Source organism: Phacochoerus africanus, chromosome 3 (assembly GCF_016906955.1).
Source record: "Phacochoerus africanus isolate WHEZ1 chromosome 3, ROS_Pafr_v1, whole genome shotgun sequence".
In the NCBI taxonomy this organism is placed as follows: domain Eukaryota; kingdom Metazoa; phylum Chordata; class Mammalia; order Artiodactyla; family Suidae; genus Phacochoerus; species Phacochoerus africanus.
Window position 1 is genome coordinate 63,550,805 of NC_062546.1, and position 23,233 is coordinate 63,574,037.

General features: G+C 39.0%; 1 protein-coding gene across 1 annotated transcript in view; it reads left to right on the forward strand.

The window, feature by feature from the left end:
- LOC125121910 (ankyrin repeat domain-containing protein 26-like) overlaps positions 1 to 23,233 on the forward strand; it is a 139,795-nt gene that overhangs the window by 45,948 nt on the left and 70,614 nt on the right. Inside the window, exons 17-24 of the mRNA XM_047770215.1 lie at positions 3,627 to 3,697; positions 4,053 to 4,146; positions 8,758 to 8,887; positions 9,318 to 9,376; positions 12,475 to 12,568; positions 15,176 to 15,274; positions 15,896 to 15,924; positions 16,019 to 16,091. Of these exons, the coding sequence (XP_047626171.1) occupies positions 3,627 to 3,697; positions 4,053 to 4,146; positions 8,758 to 8,887; positions 9,318 to 9,376; positions 12,475 to 12,568; positions 15,176 to 15,274; positions 15,896 to 15,924; positions 16,019 to 16,091 (649 nt within the window). The remainder of the gene's footprint in view (positions 1 to 3,626; positions 3,698 to 4,052; positions 4,147 to 8,757; positions 8,888 to 9,317; positions 9,377 to 12,474; positions 12,569 to 15,175; positions 15,275 to 15,895; positions 15,925 to 16,018; positions 16,092 to 23,233) is intronic.

The window sequence follows — 23,233 nt, forward strand, 5'->3', positions numbered from 1 at the left end:
TAAGATAGAAATTACAAATTGCAAGTCAGGTATGTTTGAGATTGTTAAATGTGAATGTCCACAGTTAATGTATAACACAAAGTGTTTTAAGAGACTAATTTTCAAGGACAGCCTTCTCTTTTATTTTCATTACCATTATTTCATTACCATTTTATTGTTTTATAATGCACTTATTTCTTAAACTCTGACTTTTATTCTGCTGTTTTGTATTATATAATTTTTCTTAGACTATTTCCCCTTGGGGAAGTAGAGAGAACTTGAGAGTCTGTTTTTTTCTATTAAACAGTAAGTTTTAGTGATATCTCTATCACCATGATGAGGCAAGCCAGATAAAATTCAGAAGATAATGTTTAATGGAATGTTCCAGAAAACTGTCACTTCTCATCTTCACTTTTGTGAAAGAATGTAGAATGTGTGTATATTTCTTTCTTGGATTTCACATCATCTTGTGCAGTGAGGTCATTATAAAAACCAGTTGAAGTTAGGGATTGCTTTTATTTTCTTTTCAGATTAACTGTATTGTAAATGCATGGAGATATTTAGATCTTGTATAGTTTGTGCAGCCAAAATAAAGAATTAAGAAATTATCTAGATGCTACCATTGGATTAAAAAAAACTTTATGGAGATATGCTTCATATGTCATATAATTCACTCCTTTAAGATGTGCAGTTCAGAGTTGTGGAACTTTCACCACAATCAATTTTAGAGCATTTCCCCAAAAAGAAACCCTGTATCCCTTCAGGGTTGCTCACAGCCCCCATCTCCCTCAGCCCCAGGCAACCACCAGGCTAATTCCTGTCTCCACAGTTGTGCCTATTCTGGGGGTTTCATACAAATGGACTCCATGGAATTTTGTCCTTTTTGATGAGCTTTTTTATTTGACATAAAGTTCTCAAGGTTCCTCCATGTTAGATAGAGCCCATTATCAGCACTTCCATGTCTGTTTGTTGTGGAATAGTACACTGTTACATGGTTAAAACATTCATCCATTCATCAGCTGATGGGCCTTTGATTTATTTCCACATTGGGGCTGTAAATAATGCTGCTGTGAACATTCCTTTTCAAGTCATTGTGTTGACTTGTTTTATTCCCTGCTGTTGGATTTTCTCCTCTGAGTTAACTGGCTGATGTCACCTTTTCTTTGCCTTTTCTCATGCTGTCCTTTCTGTCTTTTCCCTTTCTTTTCCTGTCACCTAATCCTCCATTTATTCAGACAGGGCTTTCTGTCTCTCCTTCTGCATGAAGCTTCCTCTGACTGTTCCTCCTGTCATTGACCCTATTCTCTTCATCCCTTGTCAGCTGGTCTGTGCAGAACAGTTTAGCCCATCATTTTTGCACTGTTTAAATTTTTTTCATAAGAGATAATCTTGTCTAAGTATAAATTTGTCTAACAGGGAATATGAAAGTGTATGCATGGCACCAGTCCTTGCATAAATTGAAAATATTTTAGCTTAAGTGTTACTAGGATAAGTTTAAGCACTTTTACCATATGAATAATTTCCTTGTGGAGATATTGGTAAGACAAAGCTTTTATTAAATGGTATTTTAATCAATTAAATATAAATTGGAAAGTACTTGAACTAATAGGGAAGAATTGTTCAATTAAATGTTCATTTTTGCCCTCACTATGAAAAAAAAATCTAATTTTCCTTCCTTTAGTATACAGCTAAAAGTGGAATTTACAGATTGATAGCATTTCACTAATTGTAAATTTCTGAGAATAGTTTTTCTTTTCTTTTTGTTTTGGTTTTTTGCTTTTTTTAGGGCTGCTCCCATAGCACATGGAAATTCCCAGGCTATGGGTCGAATCAGAACTGCAGTTGCACAACCAGAGCAACTCAGAATTGGAGTCACATCTTGGACCTGCATCACAGCTCAGGGTCAATGCTGGATCCCTAACCCATGGAGTGAAGCCAGGGATTGAACCCAAGTGCTCGTGGATACCAGTCAGATTTGTTTCCAGTGCACCACAGTGTGAACTTCCAAGAATAGCTTTTCTGAAATCCATTCTCCATAAGCTGAATTTTCTCATCTGAATCCTTGCTAGAATAGCTCGACAGAAACAGTTGCTGGGAATAAACTGATTCAGAACTTTGACCTAATAGCTATGCCAGTGGATTGATTCCTCTAACGGTCATGCAAGTCTTGTACACTCAATCCAGGAGGTGCTCTTTGCATTGTAGTCCATGATCACTGCCCACTGAGTAGTAGAGAGAGGAAGTAAGTTCCAAATGACTATAAGTGGAAAAAAGTACTAGTTGGTGGAATTAATGTAAGGTTTTGAAGTACTGGGTGGTATATTCTGGGCCTCAAGCTCCCATTTACTGCCACTTTCACTAAAATGAAGACTGATTTGAGGGTGACTTGTATATGAGACCATGTCCATTGGCATGCTATGTGCCTAAATATTAAATTGTTGAGAACATACAGTATAGCAAGAGTAATAATGCTGATTGCAAACCCTTAGCACTTGCTAGGTGCCACCCAGTCTTCTAAGTACATTATGTGTATTCCCCAGTTGAATCTTCCCAATATCCCAGTGAGGTAGATGCTATTATTATCTCCGTTTTATAGATGGAGAAACTGAGACAGAAAATTTAAGTAATTTGCTCAAGGACACAGGGCTAATAATGGATGGTATTGGGACTGAGAGTCATGCATGCTGGCTCCTGAGTAGATACTGTCTCTCTAACTAGTCCATGAGACCTCTGGTTGTCACCAAAAGCAGTGTTAACATTCATAATCACTAGAAGAGCCACAGTGACTCACCTATGTGGATATTTAATGTTATAGTTGGGTATAGCTTAGAAAACAATAATATACGTGTGGAGTTCCCATTGTGGCACATTGGAAACGAACCCAACTAGGAACCATGAGGTCGCAGGATCAATCCCTGGCCTCGCTCAGTGGGTTAAGGATACAGCATTGTCATGAGCTGTGGTGTTGGTTGCAAACCTGGCTTGGATACTGCATTGCTGTGGCTGTGGCATAGGCAGCAGCTGTGGCTCTAATTAGACCCCTAGCCTGGGAACCACCATATGCCATGAGTGCAGCCCTAAACAACAGAAAAAATACATACATAGACACACATGTGTGTATGTGTTTGTATGTGTGTGTATATATATATTTTTGTGTATATATATTTACATATACCTGTATATATATGTACACATATGTGTGTATCTGTGTCCGTGTGTATATGTACATGTGTTTTTGTGTACATGTGTGTACATGCATGTGCATATATGTGTATGTGGATGTGTGTATATTATTTATATGTGTGTGTGTATATTTACACATAAATTTTACACATAAATGTTTCCTGTAAGGAAATTCTCTCTTTCCCTAATCCACCAACTTATAAATGTGCATATTTATTTGATAAAATAGAATTTAACACATGAATAATATGTTTAATACTAGAGGAGAGGTTGATAACTTCTAAAAGACCAGATAGCAAATATTTCAAGCTTTGTGGGCTAGAATGTCTCCGTTATAACAGCTCCTGTCTATTCTAATGGCATAAAAAGTAGCCATAAACAATATGCAGAAGAACAAGACAAGAAAACAGGTGTATCTGTACTAGATTATGAGTAGGTAAAAACATTGTTTTCCTTTATTTTAGTTGCAAGAAGCACAAGATCGATATATGGAGGCCGTGAAATGTACTGAGAAGATGCAGGATCAAATGCAAAAGTAAGATTTAAAGCAGCACAGAGAATAAGTAGAGATTAAGTATGAAGCAGATAAGCAGTACAGTGTAAGAATTATATCAGGAAAGACGACAAATAATACATCATTGGGAAGCTGGGTAAAAATTTCAGTTTTGTGGCGTTGTGAAATACAAGTTTTTCCCCATTATTTCTAAATTTTTCACATTATCCACAAAACACTACTAGAAAAACACAAAATGGCCAAAACATCTATCTTTCAAAATTTTCAGAATTTATATAATGGAACCTGTGGGTGTTTGTTTACAATTGGTGTTTTTTTTTGTTTTTTTTTTAACAATCTATGTGTGAGAATAATTATTTTAAAATATACATTTTAGGCTTGAAAAGGAAAAAGCCAAGTTAAAAGCTACAAACAAAATGCAAGTGGGCAAAATTGAACAGCTTCAGAAAAACCTGCTGAGTGCAAGCTTGGTAAGTCGATTTTTTTTCTGTCATACTGAAGAGGAATTTTAATTGTGTTACTAATATTATATGAGACTATTTTAGAAAATAGGAAAAGTCTCATTGATAAAAAGCAGTTACGGCATTTATAGTGATACTGTTTGCTACAAATAGCATAATTCCTCTTTATAGAAGACATTAACTGAATTCATAAAATGAATGATTTTTGTAGGAAGATTTTAATTAGAAAGATTGTGGAAGAACTCCCATTGTGGCTCAGGGGCTTATGAACCCTAGTAGTATCCATGAGGATGTGGCCTCACTCAGTGGGTTAAGGATCCAGTGTTGCCAAGGCTCTGGCATAGGTCTCAGCAGCAGCTCTGATTCAACCCCTCGCCTGGGAACTTCCATATGCCATAGGAGTGGCTTTTAAAAAAAAGGAAAGAAAGAGAGGAATTGAAAAGTTGAGGACTGAACATCCAGGGTTAGTGTCATTTAGAAATGAAATAGGCTGAGAGGAGGGCCTATTCAGGTTTCATTGTGTAGGTTCAGTTGAGTTCTGTGGAGGAAGTATGTCATAAATACCAAGGGAATAAATCATCACTATGTGATAAATAAGGAAAAGGTTACAGTATATTTCTCAGTATCCACCAATTGGGAGCATAGAATTTTAGATGAAAATTCTTGATCATCTTCTTGATTTTCTTTTTAGCTCCATCTTATGTTCCATGAAGTATATCTTTTAAGCCTTATATTCTCCTTAGACTTCCGGTTACCAGTTCTTTCTCCAGGTGGAAAGTAGCTGTGTTAGGAACATTTCTGTCTCAATTTTTCTCTCTCTCTAGTAAATACTTTATGGCATTCAGGGAGTGGTAGATGATCATGTTTGATAACATGAGTGAATTATTTTATAGTGATAAAGTCAAAGTCTTTATTACAGTAGTATTTTTTTTTAAATCTTTTTTTTTTTTTTCCTTTTAGGGCCATACCTGCAGCATATGGATGTTACCAGGCTAGAGGTCGAATCAGAGTTGCATCTGCATGCTTATGCCAGAGCCACTGCAATGCCAGATCTGACCTGCATCAGTGATCTAGAGCACGGCTTGTGGTCATGTGGGCTCCTTAACCCACTGAGCAGGGCCAGGGATAGAATAACCCACATCCTGATGGATACTATGACCAGTTCTGAACCCACTGAGCCACAAGAGGCATTCCAATAGTAGTATTTATAAACAAATATTTGTAGAATAATACAAATCAGTATTATTAGGAATATACTATGAACACAAACCTTTGTCTTGTACTTAATGTATTTTGATTTTTTATAAAGTTTCCTAGACAATAACACATTTATATATATAAAGTATATATATATGTATCTTTTAATATATAATGAAAATATATAAAGCAGAGGCTTTTGATTATAGTATATCCCTAACAGTATTGATACGTTACTGATCTAGTATATATAAATGCTGAACTATATTGTATAGATTGAGTGAGGGTCAAGATGAGAGATGTAACAGAAGGAGTGGAATGAAGTGAGAACAGGGAATCCTCTATTTCAAAATATGGAAATTATTGCAAATTCAAATTAGGGAAAGAAAGCTAAGTCCTGAATGAGGTGTTCAGATGCTTCTGAATGCCATATCGCTGAAGTTGAAGAACTGAAAGAAACTTTGATCTTCACCTTTTTTTGGTTATGGACGTTAGTTTTTATTTGACGTTGTTTCTTTTTTTAAAAAAATCCTCCCTTTGAAATTAATAAAATATGTGTTATATTTAGTCTAGCAAAACCTATATTCATTGATAATGCAAGTTGAGCTCAGTTTTATGCCATACCATGTTTATTCAGATGGAGATAATTTGGGCCCTTGTTTCTTGTGGTTTCTAACTTACTGTTTGGTGCATACTTAACTTACCTAACTAATTGTATCTGACTGTTTGGTATCATCTTAGTAGGTATTTTCAATCTTTTGAGAAGAGAGAGGACATAAATAAGCATTTTACTCAGTCTTTCCACTAAGAGTATAATTTCTAATTATGTAAATTAGGTTCTTAATCTCTATTCGTTGCATGAGAACATTTGAACCTGCAACACTCTTAAAGAAAAGAGGTATAGAAGTTATTTTTTGTGGAGAGTTCTGATTTATCTGTTCCTAATAGTATCTCCACATTATGGACACATATGAACACATTGAATAAAAGAAGCCACATTTATGTTTTTTTTGTAATATCAACTGTTTGTTATACTTGATCTTAGCCAAAAGGCCGAGAAGCGATTCAACTGTTTGTTATAAACTCACTAGAAGGAAAAATGACTAGCAGAAAATACAGAATTATCTCTGGAAGATCATTTTTTACTTTCAAAATATCTCTAGCAGTAGGTACATTTCACATTATTCTTGAGAAACTTTATAAACTTCAGCATCTCTAGTCCCTTAACCAACATGTAAGTTTTTTGTATATGCATGTGAAACTAATATGTAAATTATTTCATATCAAAAATTCAGAAATACTTGTGACTTGATTTTTCAGTCCCTTTGTTCCTCATGTCAACACTAGGTCCTCTTTGATAATCATAATTGTATTTTAAATCTTTCGAATCTCCAACTTAGCCAATCATAGTTTTATTAATTTTTGTGCTAGATCATTTTGGCAACCATTAACTACCATTAACTACTAGGTAGGCAACTGGAGTTATTAGAGTGCTAGTCACAGGAGAATTAAAAACAAAGTGTGAATTTTATTTTATTTTATTTTACCTTAATTTGATTTAATTTTATTGTTTTGTCTTTCTAGGGCTGCACCCATGGCATATGAAGGTTCTCAGGCTAGGGATGAATCAGAGCTGCAGCTGCTGTCCTATACAACAGCCACAGCAACTCGGGATCCCAGCTGCATCTGTGACCTACAGCACAGCTCACAGCAATGCCAGAATCCTTAACCAACTGAGTGAGTCCAGGGATCAAACCTGCATCCTCATGAATGGTGGTCACATCCATTTCTGCTATGCCATGACAGGAAAAACAGTGTGACATTCTAAATAGGGTTTTTAATTTTTTCTTACATTATATGACTGCTTAAAAACACCTCATCATTCAATAATCACGTAAGCAATTGTAATTGAAAACTCTTTTTTTAGGATTAACTTTTTAAAAAGATATTCTTGTAGCATCTAGAATTGGTATTTTACAGTTAAATCTTCTTGTTAAAGTTAAACATGTGTATTGGTGTAATGTCCCAAAATGCATATTTGTACAGATTCAGGAAAGAGTATCTTTTACATCTTTGAAACAAAATGTTGACATCAAAATCATTGAAAAATTGAATTTCAGTCCTTCCTCAGTTCTTGTTCTTTTCAAAATTTCAGAAGTCTGTGCAGGTTTGCATGCTTTCATTATTCCAGGAGAGCGTATTTTGCAGATATTTGTCTTAATGTCATAACCTTTTCCTGAATAATTTTATCTATTTTGATGCCAAATGTGTTCATCCAGATCTTTCTTATAGGTCCCCTGAGTGCCTCACATTTGGAATGCCCCAAACTGAAGACACTGCTCCTTTACTATATATATATAACATTGGTGACAAACAAGATAGTACTGCATAGCAGGGTACTATACCCAATATTTCATATAACCTATAATGGGAAAGAATCTGAAATTATATATATATATATATATATATATATATAGAGAGAGAGAGAGAGAGAGACAGAGAGACAGAGAGACAGAGATAGATATCTGTCTCAATCATGTCCCTGTAAACTTCAAACTAACACCACATAGTAATTAATTATACTTTAATTTTAAAAAAGCCTTTGTCCCTGACTCTTTGTAGGCTCTCTGTCATTCTGTCATCTGTTTTCCCCATCCTAGTAAGTAGCATCACTGAAAAACTGGAGCAAGAAATCTCAGAGTCCCACCCTCCCTGAAATCACCACAGCCAGTTACCCACCAAGCTCAGGATTTTCCACCTGCTTGCATTTTTCATATCTTCTTTCCATAACTTACCTTCCCACTTATCCTTGTGAAAACCATTCTAAAACACATCTGTGATGATATAACTCCTCTACTTATTTACGGATTCCCATCCCATAAAGGAGACGGTTCATGTTCTAGGAATGGTACCTGCTTTTTTTCCATTTGGTTGTGATCCTTCAGGTTTGTCTCTCCCTACCAATTCCCAGTAACTGGGTTCTGGTTGTCCACATGACTTGTTCTGTTGTATCACGCCTTGTCCTTTTGTGCAGGCTGCCTTTACTAGAAATGGCGTTCCATCCCAGCTTGGCCCCTTGTCTGTCTTTGAAGATCCAGCCCTGTTGTGGCAGCATTTCCTGAGCTCCCCAGATCCAGCTGAGTCGTCTCTCCTTTATGCCTTTACTGTAGTCTCTTCATTTCAGCTGCAGAGCTGGTGAGGGATGCTTTTCTGTGTTTCTTTGGTTTCATGTAGCTCTGCCTCACCTGGAATGGAGAGCAGAATCTGTCTTTTATTGCTATTTCCAGTACCTCCCAGGACAGTGCCTACATTTTCTAGGTAGAGTCAATGTTGCCTTCCTGACGGGTTGTTTGAATGAGGAAGTGAATGCGTATGATGTTTTCTGAAATTGGGTTTTTGTGTCATTGTGTCTTCTTATTACAGGAAGGAGACAAAAAGCCAGGAACTGAGCCAAAAGAAACCAGGACTGATGTTATGGAAAGTATCCCACAAGAGCCACCAAATCTTGACCATTTTACCTCTGTTGATGGAGCACACAGTGAGAATAGAAGTGGTGAGTTAGTGACTATGGATTTTCTTTCCATGCTTAAAATCTAGTATAGGATTCTCTGGGTTAAAGATCTGGCTATCATCACTGCTATTGCGGCGGCTTGATCCCTGGCCCAGGATCTTCTGTGTGCCAAGGGTGCAGCTTTAAAAACATTAAAATACAAAACTTTAAAAAGCTAGTAGTAGAAAAACTTCAAAGTGTGTGGACCAAATATGATATTCATTTCTTTTGAAGTATTTTTTCTTTTGTTTTCTTCCTTCATAAGTTTCCCCACTCTCACCAACTATCTCTTCCTGAGAATCCTTTAACCTTCCAAACACTTTTCTGTTAATTTAACTTACTGACATACTCATGAATGGAGATAGATTTATGTGTATTTGAAGTTCATATTAGTAAATGTTCTCACTAATGTATCTGTGACTACAATTTATAGGCAAGTCGTCAGCTTTAGGATTAGAGGAGGAAGATACTGAGTCATCTTTGGATTCTGAGGTACTGTTTTCTATTATTCCTCTTATGATTATTTTGAAAAGAAGCACCGAGTGTTGGGAAAACACAAGAGAGTGGGTTCTTTGCCTTGACTTTCTCACCTTTGTGTTTACCCATCAGATATTTTTCATTATAGTTTTCATTTATAATTAATAAAATAATTCTGCGTGAAATATGATACTACCACATAGTACACACCTATGAATTGGCAAGATGCACCTAATGAACCCCCAGTGCAGTAAAGTGCAAAATCTAGGGCTCGGGAGTTATCAGGACTCTGTTTTTGCTCTGAATTTTAGTTGATCTAAAAACCAAATCATTATTCTAGGTCAGCCTATGGCCCCATTTATATATATACGTACATATTTATACATTTGGAAGTGTAAAACTCCTAGTGTGATTCAGAGAGAAACAGCTTGAATTGTAGTTGGTTACTACTTCAACCTTGAAAAGATAGTGCCTGAGCCTTGAAGCTTCTTCCTACATTTGGATTATCCACTGAGTTTGCAAGGAACATTTCAAGAGAAACAAAAGAATGGGAAAAAGAAATAAATATGTGCGGTTGTGAAAACAGGAGGATGGTTTACCTATGTTTGAATAGGTACAAACCATTTTGGATAAAATAGCATGCACTGAAAAGCTTTATGGCAGCTGTACCTGCAGTAATGCAAGTGTAAATAATGATCACCTGTTCTAAGGTAACAAATACTGACAGAGATAAGAAGGGCATGATCTCTTAGATAGAGTCAGCTGTGGCAGAGTGGTATGGCACCTTGCTTGAAGTCCAAAGACATAGCAGCATCCTGGTTCTATCACGTACTAGATTTGGGATCTTGGAAAAACTTATCCAACCTGTTTGTGTGTCAGTGACCTTGTTCATAAAAGTGGGACTGATTCCTCCCTTTCAGGCAAGTGTACAGCTGAACAGCAGTGGTAACAAGCATGAAAACACATTGTAAACAATAAAGGATACTGTTTAGAAATGTAAGACAAGGAGTTCCTGTCGTGGGGCAGTGGAAAGGAATCCAACTAAGAACCATGAGGTTTCAGGTTCAATCCCTGGCCTTGCTCAGTGGGGTTGCATATCCAGCATTGCCACAAGCTGTGCTGTAGGTCACAGATGTGGTTCAGATCTGGTGTTGCTGTGGCTGTGGGGTAGGCTGGTGGCAACAGCGCCTAATATACCCCTAGCCTGGGAACATTCATCTGCTGTGGGTTTGGCCCTAAAAATACAAAAGATGAAAAAAAAAAAAAAAAAAAAGAAATGTAAGGCAACATGATCACAGTGGCAGAGATCCTGCTGTGGTGCAGTAGCTGAAGGATTCAGCATTGTCTCTGGGGTGGCACGAGTTTGTTGTCTGGCCCAGGAACCTTCATAGGCCTTGGGTGCTGCTGTACAAGAAATTAAAAAAGATCACAGTGCCAGTTAGTGGTTTACTAAATGTTGAGGGTATTTTCTGCTTGTTTGGGTATTTTTTTGACACGTGGAAGTTCCCAGTCCACAGATCAAACCTATGCCACGGCAGGGACCCGAGCTGCCACATTAACAATGCCGATTTTTAACACGGTGAACCAAAAGGGAACTCTGAGGATACCTTTTTAAAACCTGAAGGGCCATAAGATGAGAGCAGGGTTAAGAATGTGACAGTTAGAACAGGCATGTGGATTTCTGACTTGGGGGTGTGTTAAGTTTCAGTAGACTGTGATCGGTGATCTCCTACAGGTATATTAGTGCTTTGGTACTTGCGGCCCTCTCAAGATCTTAAATGTTTTGACCTTAAATAAATTCCTGTTGTTGAATACCAACTCTGGGCCTGGTCCTTAGACACCGAATGTACCAGCTGAGGGGTTAGGCTGTCATGGTAGGAGCAGAAAAACAAGGAGACAGGAATCCTTTTGATATCACTGTAAGTCCTTCATGGGAAGGACCTGACATGGAGACGGTTAGGTTAGACACCACCTAGAGTTTGGTGGAGGATGGGAGTGAGGCTGGAATGGAGGTTGTTAGAAGAGAGCTGAGGGTGACAAGAGCTGCCACGGGAAGGATGGGAAGGAGCCAGTTATGTGAAGGTTTAGAGAAGGGACCTTCTGGACAGAGAGAAGACTGGGTTCCTTCTGCACATCATTTCACTCTCACATCTTGGAATGACCAGGAAACAGGTCATTCTTATGATCACTTTTTTCCCAGCCACACCTGGGGACACCCACCAAGGCCCCAGGCCCGAGGCACAGGCCCAGGGCAAGCACTGGGTACCCCAGTCTGTTTCCCGCCTTATGATCATTTTGATTATTATTTTTGCACATAGAAGAGAAAATGTGCATAATAAGGGCCTGGCACATTTGGGTGGCTAGTAAGTAAATATTCTCATTCTTCTCTTATGAAAACTTAATCTCCTTTTTGAAAAATTACATAATGTGTTGAAATTTTCTTCCTATTATTTAAACTTGAAAGTTTTTCTTACTATCTTGTTATTACGTTTTCCGTTCAACTATTTCTCCCATCAATAAACATTATTTATCAAATAATCGATCCTTCTAAGCCCTGGTATAGCTAAATGAAGCAGCTTGTACAATATTCTATTAATACTCAACAGGGTTTATATGTCAAAGTTTCTTTTCATGCCAAGTATGTTATTTTAATACTAAAATGTTTCTGTCCTTAGAAATAGTTTAAATTTATAGCAGGTATACCTCTTTAAGAACTTGTTGAAATATGTGCGTATTAATGTATATATGTATTTTAAATATCCTCTTCTTTTGGTTGAGAAGGCAGAGTCGAGTTATGTGCTTTGAAGTTAATCCTTGGGTGAAATATGTTATTGTAATTCAGTATTCTGTGAGTGAAAATATTGACTCAGGCTTTCCATGCTCTGTTTACAGAGTCAATAGCCAAAGGAGGGGATAAAAGGATAGAATTAATCTGGAGAGCATATATGAAGTTTTCAAATAAATGTTTGAATTTTCAGTCCGTATTCTGTCGTTCTTAAGTCTACTTGTTTCTAAAGTAGGACATTAAAAATAAAGTAGGGAAATCCAGGTATTTTTTTTGAGAGAGATGAGGAGAACTTTATGCAACTTATTATTAAACTAAATTTTAACAGTGTGCCTCTGAGAGTCTTTCACAGAAGTACGTTGATCATTTATCTGGAGCTTCCGGTCAAAGAGGTAAAAATAGAGTAAATGGAGAAGTAGAAGGTAAGAATGTTATTTTTTTAAGTCAAATTACATATGCTAAAACAGGAATTCTGATATGTTCTTTTTTTTCTTCAAACATTGTTCTGTGTTGGTCATTTATGACTTCCTTGCTTTAGGTGTGAATTTTAATTTACCTGAGTTTTTTTTTTATTCCCCCCACACATTATTTTTTTCCTACATACTTAACAGCATGGTGACCTAGTTACACATGCATTTATACATAATTTTTCTCACATTATCATGCCCCATCATAAGTGATTAGACATAGTTCCCAGTTCTACACAGCAGGATCTCATTGCTAATCCATTCCAAAGGCAATAGTCTGTATCTATTAACTCCAAGCTCCCAATCCATCTCACTCCCTCCCCCTCCCACCTGGGAACCAGAAGTCTATTCTCCAAGTCCATGATTTTCTTTTCTAGGGAAAGGTTCATTTGTGCCATACGTTAGATTCCAGATATAAGTGATATCCTATGGTTATTTCTCTTTCTCTTTCTGAGTAACTTCACTCAGTATGAGAGTCTCTAGTTCCATCCATGTTGTGGCAAATGGCATTATTTTGTTCTTTCGTATAGATCTGTCGTATTCCATTCTGTATATACATGACACCAAGCAAAAGGAAAGAAAATGCTAAAATGTATTTATTTGTTTTTTGACTGCACCTGCAACATGAGGAAGTTCCTAGGCCTGGGATTGGACGTGAGACACTGCAGTGACAAAGACAAATCCTCAACCTCTGGGCCACCAGGGAACTCCCAGATATATTCTCCTAGCCAATGGAAAGCATCTGTTGAATGCACAGTGAGGAAACCGATGAGAAAGGAAGGAACTTGTGTGGCACGTTGGGTGTCAGCAACAGTTTAAACCACAAGTCCCCTTGAAGTAGCGAAATGATTCATTAGTTCCATTTCAGGATTGTCTACAACCTAAGGAAAGTCAGGAGACAGGGAAGCAGAGAAGAAGAATGAAGGATGAGAGAGGCAGAGACTACAGGGTGTGAGTGAAGGAAGAGGAAGCAGGGTGCTATGGTGTGAAGGTGGCAAAGTACAATGGTTCCTTAGAAAAAGGAAGGGAGGAGGGTTTGAAATGTGAGATGAATATCCAGCACCAGATTTGTCGGAGAAGTACAGCCTAATATTCCCAGTCTTACTGTTCTCATCGTGAGGAAGGCATTCAGGACGGAGTTCCCTGGTTGAGCAGCACTCTGTGTTCCCCTCCGTGGGGGGTCATGGGCATATGTGGTCAATTGTAATCGCATATACATTCACGTCATAGGAAAGGTTGCTGTTTTAGGGGATGGTGACGTATGGGCCAAAAGGAGAGGACTGGAAAGAAGAAGAGAGCAGGGCACGGTGTGGTGGGGATCAAGGAAGCTATAGGCTGATAGAGTACATTGGAAATTTACAATTTCTGATGCAGATCAAGGTTTGGGGAAGTGTTATAGTTCTGAGGTCAGATTTCAGAAGGAAAAATTAAATCGAAGTAATGGAGAAGCAGACTCAATATAGACCAAGCTTTTGCAAATTTGAATGAGTGACCAGAGATCATGTGAAAAGGCGTCTTCTGAGCCACCGGTGTGGGTTTCTGCATTTCTCACAAGCTCTCAAGGGATGCCCAGGTTGCTGGTCTTCAGGCCAGGGCGTAGACTTGTGTTAGAGAACTCTGAGAGACAAGCCGTTGGCCAGTTCAAGATCTGACATGATTAAGGAAAAGCATTCTTTTCTGTTCCTTTTTGGTTTTCTTCTTGCTTGCTCTGGCCTCACTGAAGGCATGGGGATGTTCCTGGGCCAGGGATGGAACCCACACCACGGCAGCGACCTGAGCCACTGCAGTGACGATGTCTCATCCTGAACCTGCTAGGCTGCAGAGAACTCCTGTTTTCCTTTCTTTCTTTCATGTTTATAGCCAGAGGGAAGCAGAGTTGAAGGAGAGATCATCCATGTGAGATACTACAGCCAAGCAGGGAGGAAAAAAGAAGTGGTGGGGATGATCCTTCAAAAGCACGTAAAAGGGGCAGAAGGGAGACCACAGATCTAGAGATTGCCTTTGAAGAGGGGAGGACATAGTGAAAGGAAGGAGGCAGGAATGAAAAGCGTTAAGTGCATGATTGTGGAGTGAACGAGGAAGTTGGAGAGAACGCCTTACAAGTGGCTTCGGTGTACATGCACTGAAACCCAACCAGATCATTGCTGCTCCATAGAATCCTGGAAGCAGGAGGGCTGCTAGGCCTGGGGTCCACCACAGCCACTCCTCATCACTATCAGGCATCAAAGATAGAGGTGGTATTGGCATTTGTTATGCATGTGAGATTAATTTGAATATGGAAGCACTGGCTGCTGCTGCTGTTGTTGTTTAAGATAGCTAATATTTTGTTAAGATCCTTTTCAACATTGGCATGAGATGCCAAACCCAACAGATTTTGGAAACAGAAGAAATTAATAGGATTCATTCCCTAAGTGATAAATTGGTATTATATCAGTAACTACTACACTGATTTTAAAATAAAAATATCATTGATATCTAATAAGGCTGTTGCATTTGAATTTATTTTGTCCTTCTTGGTCATCACATTTCAATATTGAATATTTTCTATACATTATTCCTAAGATGTGCCTTATATACCTTCTTGCACGAGTGGATCAAGCAACTTTAAGAGGGCTCAACAAGAGGATCCAAGAAATGGAGGCATAGCAGTGGCCCACATGGGTATGGAAAATTGAATATTTCTATGCAGTATTACTCTACAAGTATGTATCCAAGGTGGTCAATTCCAAACACTTTCTCTGATGAGAAATGATTTCTACCTTCAACTGAACTGACATCCCAAATGGGAACTTCCTAAATTAGAGAGCAAATTGAAGGTAATGCTAAACACTGGCAGTATAATGGGGTCCATGCTGCTGCGGTATTGCAGGAAAGATAGGCCGTTGCATTTTCCCATCAGCCTTCACTTTATCCTCTTGGGATCATGATCTTCTTCCTCTGATTAGAGATGACTTTTCTCCTCATCAGTCAGCATGTTCACATTGATGTATGTGCACTTTTCTATTGCACAATCCTTTGAAACATAACATTCCTTCCTTTTGAAATCTTACCTGCATGTTTTGTTAGACCTATATGCCTCTTTCTTTTTCAGGATCTATTAATGAATTCGTACTTCTCTCAGGTTCCTGTCCTAACTCCCCCCACCCAAGAGAGAACACCGAAACCTAACATATTCATTGCCAAAGCCAAGCAGCAGAATTCCACTTGGTATTAACTCTGCATAAATGAATACCTAGCTTTTGTATTTATAGCTAATTGATACACGTCCATTTTGCCTTTTAGCTTCTCCTGAAAATTATCCTCACTTGAAGGTAAATGCTTTTAGACTTTTAGCTTGAAATCATAGCTACAGATTGTATCACCTGTATGTTATTTTTTAATCAACTCTAATCCAAACCCATTCAGCCTACAGTTGGAGTGAAAGATGCTGTTCCTAACAAAACAGTTGGAACGGAGGATTTACAAGCGTCCAGATCAGGTAAATTTTGCAATACAAATGTAACTCTGAAAAGAAGAACACTAAAATATTTGAAATGGTCACAGTTTTCTTACTCATGATTCTGTTCTTATTTTTTCGAATTTAATGGAAGGATTTGACATAAATAAGGTAGATGTTATTGTTGGTATCTATGCTTTGAAAGGTATTTCCAAGCATAGGAGAAATGGATTTCATTGTCTATTTATTTATGCAGTGTTTGGTTGCTGTTATTAAATAGAGACAAAGAGCAGCATGCCACTTTGTGGAATGCTGGTTGAAGTGGATTCTCTTTTTTAAATGTTTTTATTATAGTTGATTTACAGTGTTCTGTCAAGTACAGCAAAATGACCGAGCCATACACACATAGGCATTCTCCTTCACATACATACCGTCGTCTGTCATGTTCTGTGACACATGATTGCATGTAGTTCCCTGTGCTGTCCGGGAGGACCCCATGGCCTATCCATTCTAAAGGCAGTCATGTGCATGTACGAACCCAAACTCCCAGTCCCTCCCACTTCCTCACCCTCAACATGGGAAGATGTCAAACAGGAAAACTACCATTCATAAAATATTAAGCAGGGCCTTGTTCTCCAAGGACCCAGGATTGATGCATTTATTCATTAACAGTGATTGATTCTATGCATGGCCCCGATCATTTTTGTCTTTTGCCTTTTTTTTTTTTTTTTTTTTTTTTGGGAGGGCTGCACCCACAGCATATGGAGGTTCCCAGGCTAGGGGTCTAATCAGAACTGTAGCTGCCAGCCTACGCCAGAGCCACAGCAATGTGGGATCCGAACTGTGTCTGTGACCTACACCACACACAGCTCATGGCAACACAGGATCCTTAACCCACTGAGTGAGGCCAGGGTTCGAACCTGCACCCTCAGGGTTCCTAGTCAGATTCATTTCCACTGTGCCATGACGGGAACTCTCCCGATCATTTAGATGTTAAGTATTTCTGGAAACATCCCCTAGTTCAAGCCAGGAGCAGCCTTTTTGCTAATTAAAGCCTTCAGACTCATATCCCTCCATTTATTTGTATGCCCTTCAAATGCGTCCCTCCCATGACCCTTCAAGTGATCCGTCTCAAGGGCATGTAGGACCGTGAAGCACTCTAGGAAGCATATGAATGCCCAGGCATCTTACAATGACATATGAGGCATTCATAGTCTGACTTTGGCCTGACTCTCTATCTCCAGCCTTTTCTGGCTGTCCTTTGCTCCTGTCATCTGAGCTGTTGCTGAGGCCCTCCTCACCTCTTCCTGGAGTGTAGACAAATATTTACCTGACTGTATGTTTCTCTTCCTGCCTCGGAACAGCCTTGCCTGCCCTCTCTCTTTCCTGCCCTCTGTTCCTTTGAATCTGACTGATCTCACTGCTGACTGACCTCAGGCATTATCACTAGAAAGCCACCCCTGACACCTTTTATCTACATTCTTCTTCTTCTTTTTCTTTCTATGCTCACTATTGAGCAGGAACTCAATAGACGATTACTGAGTACAAGAAATAAGGACTGTTTATACAAAGATGATGTTTAAAAGCAGGTCCTGGATTTCCCACTACAGCCCAGTGGGTTAACAATCTGACTGCAGCTGCTCAGGTCTTTTGGGAAGTGTGTGTTCAATCCTTGACCCTCAGTGCGTTAAAGGATCTGGGCTTGTGGGATAAGTAGATCTGAGCTATGGCTTGGATTTGATCCCTGGCTCAGAAACTTCCAAATACTGTGGGTGCAGCCAGAAAACCAAACCAACCAAAAACAACAAGCACCAAAAAGAACTTGTCCTCTACAGTCTAGAAGATAAGAGACAGGTAAAAAATGATTTGCACTTCAGATGGAAAAATTGACTACAAAAATCGGTAAAACGCTAAGGTAGCTCCAGGGAATGAGATACTTATTTGTCTGGGAAGGATAGCCATAATCAAGGAGGCCTTCACAAAGCAGGCCGAGTCTTAAAACATGAAAAGAAATTTGTCAGAGCAGTAGAGGAACATGTTTCAGAATAAGGAGCTGAGAAAAGCATGGACATAACAATTTTGGAAACCCAGAATAATTTTGCAGTTGAAGTTTAGTGTGTTGTTGAAAAGGTGCACTTATCTTTTCTGTACAGCAGAAATTGACAGAGCATTTTAAATCAACCATACTAGAAAAAATAAAAATCTTTAAACCATGATTTCAGTTGAAACATAAAAGCAGTGCAATTATGATGCAAACAGAGGATATTGTGACTTTGTTGGCTTGTCCTGGTTTTTTGTTTGGTTGGTTGGTTTTTGCTTCTTAGGGCCGAAGCTGCAGCACAAGGATGTCCCCATGCTAGAGGTCAAATCAGCTGCCTACACCACAGCCACAGCTATGTGGGTTCTGAGCCATGTCTGTGACCTATAGCATAGCTCATGGCAATGCCTGATCCCCAACCCACCGAGTGAGGACAGGAAGTGAACCCACATCTTCAGGGATACTAATTGGATGTGTTTCTGCTGGGCCATGGCAGGAACTCATGCCCTGTATTTTTACTCTTCATTGTGTTCCTTGATATTTGGTGGATGAATTTGTGAAGGAATGTTTGGGGTGTTTGTCTAGTACTGCACATGAAGCATGGATATGCTATTGCGCTGTTCAAGTCTGAGACAAAAGATTTCTATGAAAACATAATGAGTTGTTATATGCTCTCAGCCAAAGGGCTGTGATAATTCCCACTCACTGTGTTTTTCTGTTGGCTTGGCTTCTTGCCTGTGCCTTCACCCAAGGTCAGTTGATCACTTGCCTCCTAGAATGCTGAAGTAACCTCAGGACTTGTTGCTCTGCATTTCCACCTCCTGGAACTTTGGTGTACATTGTAACCACAATTATTAGGTATTTTTTTTAGAAAATTAGGTCTTGTCGTGTTTGTCCCTTGCTTACAGTCCAGCTGCTGCTTTTCTTTGCTGTATGGCGAAAGGCCACAGTCAATCCTCTAGCTTCCTCTTGTACCCATTTTAGACCCTTCTTTCCACGTGAACTTTAGAATCAACATGTCTATTTCTTTAAGAAAAATCTGCTAGTCTTCTGCAAATGAGTTCTGGATTATGTTGCATCTACAGACTTCTTTGGGGGAGGATTGACTTATTTACCTTGGAGAAAGAATATTTCTCCGTTCATGCAGATCTTCCTTGAATTTCTCTGTAATATTTTGGAGTTTTCAGTGTATAGATGTCTCCATCTTTTATGCGGTTACCTGTATTTCTTCTTTTTCAGGGCAGTTGTGATTAGTATATTTTAAATTTTAATTTCTGAGGGTTTATTCTGATGATAGGAACACGGTTGGATTTGGTGTATTGATTCTGTATCTCCCAACCTCACCAAGCTCATGTATTAGTTCTTGTGGATTTTTGGTAGACTCGCTCAGATTTTCGGTGTGACCAAAGGTTGGGAAGCCTCTTCATTCTTAAATGACTCTCTTACTAAAGACAGTTCATCTTGAAGACTTGCAGCCAGCACCTTCTCTGTCCAGCTAACCAGCTCATGAAGTTGTGCTATGAGTGTCGCCACGGACAGCACAGAAATTCATGGAAATGTCTGTGTTTTGGGAGAACTTCACCAAAGCAAGCAGCCTGACCCACAAGGTGGAGTTAGCTAACTCCTATGATGTAACCATGCTGCCTGCTGATTCGCAGACAGTTTTACTTCCTCATTGCCCATCGGATGCCTTCTGTTGCTTTACTTTGGCCATGGCACTGGCTGGAACCTCTAGTATTATGCTGAAGAGGAATAGAAGAAGCTGTTCCTGTCTTAGTCCCTATATTCCGGGAAGAGCATTCAGTTTCGCGTCATCAGATACAGTGTTAGCTGTGGGTTTATCATGGGTCTCTATCATTTCGGAGAAGTCCCCTCGTATTCCTGGTGTGCTGGTAGGTTTTCTCAGGAAGATGTGGAGTTTTGCCAAGTGCATCTTTTTATCTACCGATAGGATCATATGATGTTTCTTTTTAGTTTGTTAGTATGGGGATTGACATTAGTTGATTTTGAAAGAGAAAAACAGCCCTGCATTCTGCACTCCTGGGACAGACCCCATTTGGACGAAATGTCCTTTGAAGGTATTTTTGGCATTAATTGGCTGATGTCCTGTTTAGAATTTTTACCCCCGTTTTCATGGCATAGCTTTCTTGGAATACCATTTACTGGTTCTGGTTTGAGGATAATGCTAATTTCATAGACCGAGTGGAGAACTGTGATGTGTCTTCCTTGTTTGAGGAGAATTTGTGTGGAATGGGTATTATTTCTCCCCAAAACATTTGGTAGATTTCACCAGTGTAGCCACCTGGGCCTGGAATTTTCCTTTGTGGGAAGGTCTTTTCCTGTGGCTTTAGTTTCTTCTTCAGAAACAGGGCTATTTTGCTTGCTTGTTCTTTCTGCATTGAGCTTTGGTAATTTTTCTCTTTCAAGGAACTTACCCATCTCATCTGAGTTGTCAAATTTGTTGACCTAAAGTTTATGATATTACTCTGTCATCCTGTTAATATCAGTAGACACTGTAGCCCTACTCATTTTGGAAACTGGTAATTTGTCCGTTCTCTCTTTGTTTCCTTACCAGCCTGGCTAGAAGTCTATCCCTAGTAGTCATCCCCTGAAAACATTTGGTTTCACTGAGTTTTCCACATTGTACTATTTGTCCTCTTTCTCACTGATTTTTGCCTTTGATGTTTCTTATGTCCTTTCTTGTGATTTCTTGGAGTTTAATGTGCTTTTTTGCTGGTTTCTTTCTTTCTTTTTTTTTTTTTTTAAACAACCCAATTTTATTTTATTTATTTATTTTTTGTCTTTTTACCATTTCTTGGGCCACTCCCATGGCATATGGAAGTTCCCAGGCTAGGGGTCTAATCGCAGCTGTAGCTGCCAGCCTACACCAGGGCCACAGCAACGTGGAATCTGAGTCCCGTCTGCCACCTACACCACAGCTCACGGCAATGCCAGATTGTTAACCCACTGAGCAAGGGCAGGGATCGAACCCGCAACCTCATGGTTCCTAGGTTATTTAGTTTCCAAATATTTGAGTATTTAGTTTCCAAATCTTTGAGTATTTTCCAGAGTTATTGTCATTCTTCATTTCCAGTGTCATTGCTTTGTCATCAGGGAACATACTTGGTATGACTTAGATCTTTTTGGCTTACTCCGTTTATTAAGCTTTATTTTATGACCCAGAATATAGCCCTTTCTGGTAAGTGTTCTATGGCTGCTTGAAAAGAATATTGGTGTTCAAGTCTGTCACATCCCTGCTGCTTTGCGGCCTGTCCATTCTGTCACTTTATTGAGGGAGGGCTATTGCCATCTCAGAATGTAATTGTGTATTTGTTTCTCCGTGCAGTTCTCTCAATTTTTGCTTCGTGGGTTTTATGAAAAATTCAGTTATTTATTTTTGAATTCATTTATTTTTAGCCCTGCTGGTGGCATATGGGAGCTGCCAGGCCAGGGAGGGATCAAACCCACACCATTGCAGGAACTCAAGTCACTGCAGTGAAAACACGGGATCCTTAACCCACTGCACCACTGGGGAAGTCCCTCTTCTCTCATGTTCTGACCTATGCCCTCTGTCTGCTTTGGTCCCACCAGACTCTCAGTGTCATCACATCAACTCAGGGAGCCTGGCGGCCTCCAGGTCAGCTCCTTCTGCCTGTGTTGTGGCCTGGACATTCTCTCAAGGCAGTGAGCTGGGGTGTTCTTCAGGCTAACCTCATGCGTTTTCAGGGAACATGGTCCTTCCTTGCCTGAAGCCCTTGGTCTGGAAAAGCGTTTGTAATATATTCTGTTTGTGTTCCTTTTGCTTGTTTCAGGCAGGAAGGGAAACTGGCACCTGTTCCTCTGTCTTGGTGAGAAGCAGGTTGCAGGTGGGCATGGGCACAGGCTGTGCACCGTCTACAGTGTTCTTCTTCCTTCTTTGCTCTGTGCTTCCAGCTCAGCCTTCATTTCTCAGTGTAGTCACCAACTCCTTGGGAAATTTCCCTCTTGATTTCCTCATTGACACGTTGGTTTCGTAGTACCTAGTAGTATGTTGTTTAGTCTCCATGTATTAGGTTTTTTCTCACTTCCTTTCCTGTGGTTGTTTTCTAGTTTCATGCCATTGTGGTCACAGAAGATACTTGAAATTATTTCTATACTCTTAAATTTTTTGAGGTTAGCTTTGTGCCCCAGTATGTGGTCAATTCTTGAGAATGTTGCATGTGCACTTGAGAGGAATATATATTCTGATTTTTTTTGGTATAATGTCCCAAAAATGTCAATTAAGTCTAATTTTTCTATTGTGTCCTTTAGAATTCCTGTTGCTTTGTTGATTTTCTGTCTAGAGGACATGTCCATTGATGTCAGTGGGGTTTTAACATCTCCTACTTGATTGTACTGCCATCACTTTATCCTTTTATGTCTGTAAATGTTTGTTGTAGGTATCTGGATGCTCCTATATTAGGGTCATATATATTAGCAATTGTAATATCCCCTTCTTGTATGGATCCTTTAAGCATGAACTAGTTTCCTTCTTTGTCTTTCTTTATGGCCTATGTTTTAAAGTCTATTTTGTCTGATATGAGTATTACAACTCCTGCTTTCCTGTCTGGTCCATTGGTTTGAAATATCATTTTCCATCCCCTCACATTCAATCTATAAGTGTCCTTTTCCCAACAATGAGTTGCTTGTAGGCAGAAAATTGAAGGTTTTTGCTTTTTTATCCAATCTGCCCTTCTGTGTCTTTTGATTGGAGCATTCAGTCCATTGCCATTGGGGGTGATTTTTGATAGATACGATTTATTGCCATTTTAAACCTTGTTTTCCAGTTGATTCTATGTTTCTCTTTTGTTACATTCTTTTTTTGGTTGGATGACTTCCATTTATTTTATGCTTGAATACTTTTCTGTTCATTTTTTGTGACTGTAATATTTGGTTTTGATTAGTGCTTGCCCTGTTTTTTACTTATGTTCGCCCCTTCCTGTCTCTGCTTGCTTTAGCCTGATACTCATAGGCTCAAACACATCCTTATAAAAAAATGAAAAAGAATCTTATTTTTCTTACTTCCCTTGCCCACACTGTATGAAATTGATGTCTTTTTTTTTTCTTTTTCTTTCAACATCTTCATGTTTAGATCTGTATGCTGGTTTATTTACATGACTGCTTTCCA